General features: G+C 49.7%; 1 protein-coding gene across 1 annotated transcript; it reads right to left on the bottom strand.

Moving 5' to 3' along the window:
* Nucleotides 1–3,389, bottom strand: LOC108164041 (lysosomal alpha-mannosidase). Its single transcript, XM_017299619.2, has 4 exons — nucleotides 3,244–3,389; nucleotides 2,748–3,118; nucleotides 2,228–2,698; nucleotides 1–2,166 (listed from the first exon to the last, which is right to left on the bottom strand). The coding sequence occupies exons 1-4, from the start codon at nucleotides 3,328–3,330 to the stop codon at nucleotides 69–71; spliced, it is 3,027 nt and encodes a 1,008-aa protein (XP_017155108.2). The 5' UTR covers nucleotides 3,331–3,389; the 3' UTR covers nucleotides 1–68.
* Nucleotides 3,390–3,826: the final 437 nt, after the last annotated feature.

The raw sequence follows: 3,826 nt of genomic DNA, 5'->3' as shown, positions 1-3,826 counted from the left end.
TGTTTTTAAATATTGAATTTATATATTTTATTATATATTTATTATACTGCATGATGGGGAACTATGAATTACTTCTTCTTGATGATAAAAGTGCGAATTTGCATTGGGTGCAGGGTGACACTGAAGTCAGAGGCTTCCTGAGAGTCGACAGCAGCCAGAGGCGTGTGGGCCGTCGTGAAGTATTCGACCTCTGCGGGGCTGTGGCCAGAGGCATCGTGGTAGAACTTGAATCGCCTCATTTCGCTCAGTGGGAGGTTGCCATCCAAGGTGGTCTCGCGGATCTCCACACCACCCAATGTCTCAAAGATATGGCGAATGTTGAAGCTAACAACATTACCCTCGGTGTGGTCCAGGAAGTTCTCCACGCGCAGCAGGATCTCGTCATCGGTGAAGGGCTCAAGAGTCAGCAGATGCACCGACTGCGGGAAGTCATCGAAGCTGGGCACCGCCTTGGCGACAGCGCTCTGGCTCTGACTGCTGGCCTTGCTGAAGAAAACGGAGAAAGGAAGGAGGATCTCCTTCTCGGCCACACGCTCCACTTTGGTCGATTCCTCCACAGAGTTGAGGATCAGGTAGACTTTTCCGCGTGCAATGAGGGGTTTGTCGTACTTCTGCTCGTTCAGGGCCTCTCCCACTCCATATCCATCATCACGAATAAGACGACGATGGAGCATGAGCTCCAACTGTCCGTCCTTCATGCTAGTTCCTCCCTGTGCACGATCGTTGAGCAGTGCAATGCGCTTGTTGCTGTCCTGCAAGGCAATGCGGGATACGACTGGGTAATAATTTCCACTAATAGGTTGCCTGCCTAGATCAGGGTTGAAGTCCTCACGCTCGTCCTTTACACGCTTGATCAACTCGCGCCCATTGGAGTCTGTATAGAAGACGCCTTTCGAGGAGATTCCACTATCGAAGATGGTGACGATTTCCCTAGCAGTATCTTCGTCAGTTGGAATTGGCCCGATGAGCCACTCGAACTCCACACGGTTGACACCCTCGTAGATGCGAATGACCTGGGAGATCCATTCGTTGAACTGTTGGTGGACTTCCTTGACCAAAGATCCGTCGTAGACCGTGAACTCCACCTTGTCTTCCAAGAATTTCAGGTCAACGTCTTCCTTTTGACGGAAGACATAAGCTCCAGATTCATATGTTTCATAAATGGCGAAATTCTGGTCAACAGATTCGGAGACGCCGTTCATCTCAACGGTCTTCAAGCGACCTGTATTGTTGTCGATCACCAGCTTGATCTGGGATGTCTGCACCACAGTTTCGGAATCATCATCGGCGTGGGTCTCGACCTTTTTCATCGAATGCACCTTCTTGAATCGCTTGGGCACCTCCAAGTTCTTTTCGGTTTCCTTCACAGACTTTTTAGCAGGCTTGGGTAGGACAATTTCCTTGTTTTCTCTCGTCTCGACCTTCTTAATGAAGTAGCTGGCGATCTTGTCCACGGAGGCCTTGAAGACAAGTTCGTGCTGAGTGTTGTTCTCGCGGTATTCCAGAGCCAGGACCTGCCAAGCCACTGGGACAACTTCAGAGGCCACCACGCGTCCCTTCTCATCGGTCACCTGGTAGCTCTCCTCCTTCACGGGCACTCGCACATACTGGGAGGAGGTGTGGGCCAATGGGTTGAACAGGGTCACGACCACGTTGTCGGCACTGTCCTTGGTGAAGGCGCACTCACTGATGTTCAGCTGCAGGCAGCTCTCAAACTCCCCCTCAGGAAGGTTGGTCAGGACTCGCAGGGCATCCCGGGCATTGCTGGCTCCTCCGATAATGCCATCGTACAGCAGACGATCGTAGTCGTTGGACACGGCCTGCTTCTCCGTTCCAGTGATGGCATCGTGGTGCTGCATCACACCCATTATCTGGCGGAGGTAGTCCAGGTCCTCCTTCTGCTGCTCGCTCGAGAGCCCGGCGAAGGCACTGAGCTGCTTGGCGGTCTGCAGCATGTGATTGCCGTCACGCTCGAAGCGTTTCTGGGTGGGTCGGGAGGTGAAGTATCCTGTCCAGAAGCTGTTGGAGTCACTGGCATAAGGGAAGAAGTCGTCGGTTTTGTTGGGCCAAGTCTGTAGTCCCTCGTGCAGGGAGTTCAGGTAGCAAGCCGGGGTTGAGTAGAACAGATTGTATGTGGAGCCGTCCGCCTGGCGTGCGTTGACATACCTAGTTTGGAGAAAAATGAATGGTATCGGGACTGAAGGTCAAATTAGTGTGCTCCGCTTACTTGATCAGCTTGTCCATGTTCTTGAAGTTAACCTGGGCATCTTCGTACTGGAAATCATCGCCCATGGGGATCATGATGTGATTGGAGCGGTAGTACTTGGCCACATTCGAAACATAGCTCAGGAAGTCGTCCACTCGCGATTTGACATTGTTGTCGTAGCTCTTGGAGTCGATGATGGGATCGTCTCCGCAGTGCACATCAAAGCAGTAGCCGGGCGGAGCCGAATAGTGTCGGTAGAGCAGGCCAGTGAAGATCTCATCGTTGCTCAGCGACTCGCTGGCATCCCAAATCATTTCCATTGCCAGGTTATCCAATCGATTATTCTTATCGCTGTGATCCATGCGCGCGAAGAACTCTCCATCATATCCCATTTGAGCGAAAATCGAGGCCTGCTCACGGGAATGACCAAAGGGATCGATCTGCCAGCCAATGCGGGGACGGGCACAGGCGCCGAAGGTCTCATCCAACCACCTAAAATATATCTTTAAATGGGCTTCTCTCTCGTCTGATATCCACTTACTTCAAACCCAAGGAGAACTGATCGATCACACTCTGATAGTTGACTGCTGCCTCATCGTTCATGCTCCAGGCTCCACCCGTAAACTCAAAGCGTCCTTCGTTGACCAATTTCTTGACCACCAGCTTGGTAGTCTCTGGCTGTTCCTGCCACCATTTGGCAAAGAAAGAGGTCTCCACCTGTATGAAGCGACGAGCGGGGTTCTTGATCAGCTCAGAGATGACTGTGTCGATGATGTACTGAACACCCGCGTGCTGGATATTACTCTTGTGGCCATAATAGTACTGATCCACCGTCTTGAGCCAGCCAACATCGTCGTGGGAGTGTGGCACCATGTGAATGTTGATCATGTTGGACTTTGTTTTGGGACATGACTGAAACCAAAGTTAGGGGAATCTTTAGTGGGGGGTTTTCTTCCTACTTTAAATGTAACAAAACTGGTACAATGTTTCACTTTCGTTTAAACTCTTTTATTTTTTGTATATTTTTTTCCGTTTACCTCATAGCCACAGGCAGCCTCAGATTGTCTCACGTTGAGAGCCAGCAGGCCGGCGGCCAAAAGCACAAGGCCGCTGAGGTAACGCATGGCGTAGAATTTTCTATTTTTTCGAGCTTACACGTGTGCCCTTTCGAATCGAGCACAGAACTAACTTTCATTCGAAATTTCGAGCTTCTTTTATAAGCGTCCGCCTTGGTGCGACTTGATAAGCAATCCATCTATCGCTTAGAGGCTTAGAGCGATTTGATTTCGCTGAAAAGCCCCATAAACCCCACTAACGATAACCAATAGCTTAGGGAAATACGGAATACTTTCATTACCGAAGTTCAAGTTTCGAAAACCATATCGTTGATTGGGTTCTAATCTGTGATTGGCAATCGATTAGTAAAATGTGTTTTTATGAATTTGTACCAAGGCATTGGAGGTAATCCTCATTCAGATTAGGGCATAGTGCCAGTATGATTTGTACTCGTGGAAACCATATGAGGAGGTAATACAAAGGTTTATTTTAATATTTTATATGGCCACTCCCATGAGGGCCACTCGAGGGAGCTGTTTTGAAAATAATTACCTCCCAAGGAAA

Source organism: Drosophila miranda, chromosome 4, assembly GCF_003369915.1.
Source record: "Drosophila miranda strain MSH22 chromosome 4, D.miranda_PacBio2.1, whole genome shotgun sequence".
Taxonomy (NCBI): Eukaryota; Metazoa; Arthropoda; class Insecta; order Diptera; family Drosophilidae; genus Drosophila; species Drosophila miranda.
Note: the sequence above shows the minus strand (reverse complement) of the source record. Positions and strands in the feature narration are given on the sequence as shown.

Excerpts from the sequence above, each read along its gene's own strand:
- LOC108164041 (XM_017299619.2), bottom strand. The coding sequence starts at position 3,330 with ATGCGTTACCTCAGCGGCCTTGTGCTTTTGGCCGCCGGCCTGCTGGCT. Across the intron at positions 3,119-3,243 it reads AGGCTGCCTGTGGCTATGAG|TCATGTCCCAAAACAAAGTC; the intron begins GTAAACGGAAAA and ends CTTTGGTTTCAG. Across the intron at positions 2,699-2,747 it reads CAGTTCTCCTTGGGTTTGAA|GTGGTTGGATGAGACCTTCG; the intron begins GTAAGTGGATAT and ends GATATATTTTAG.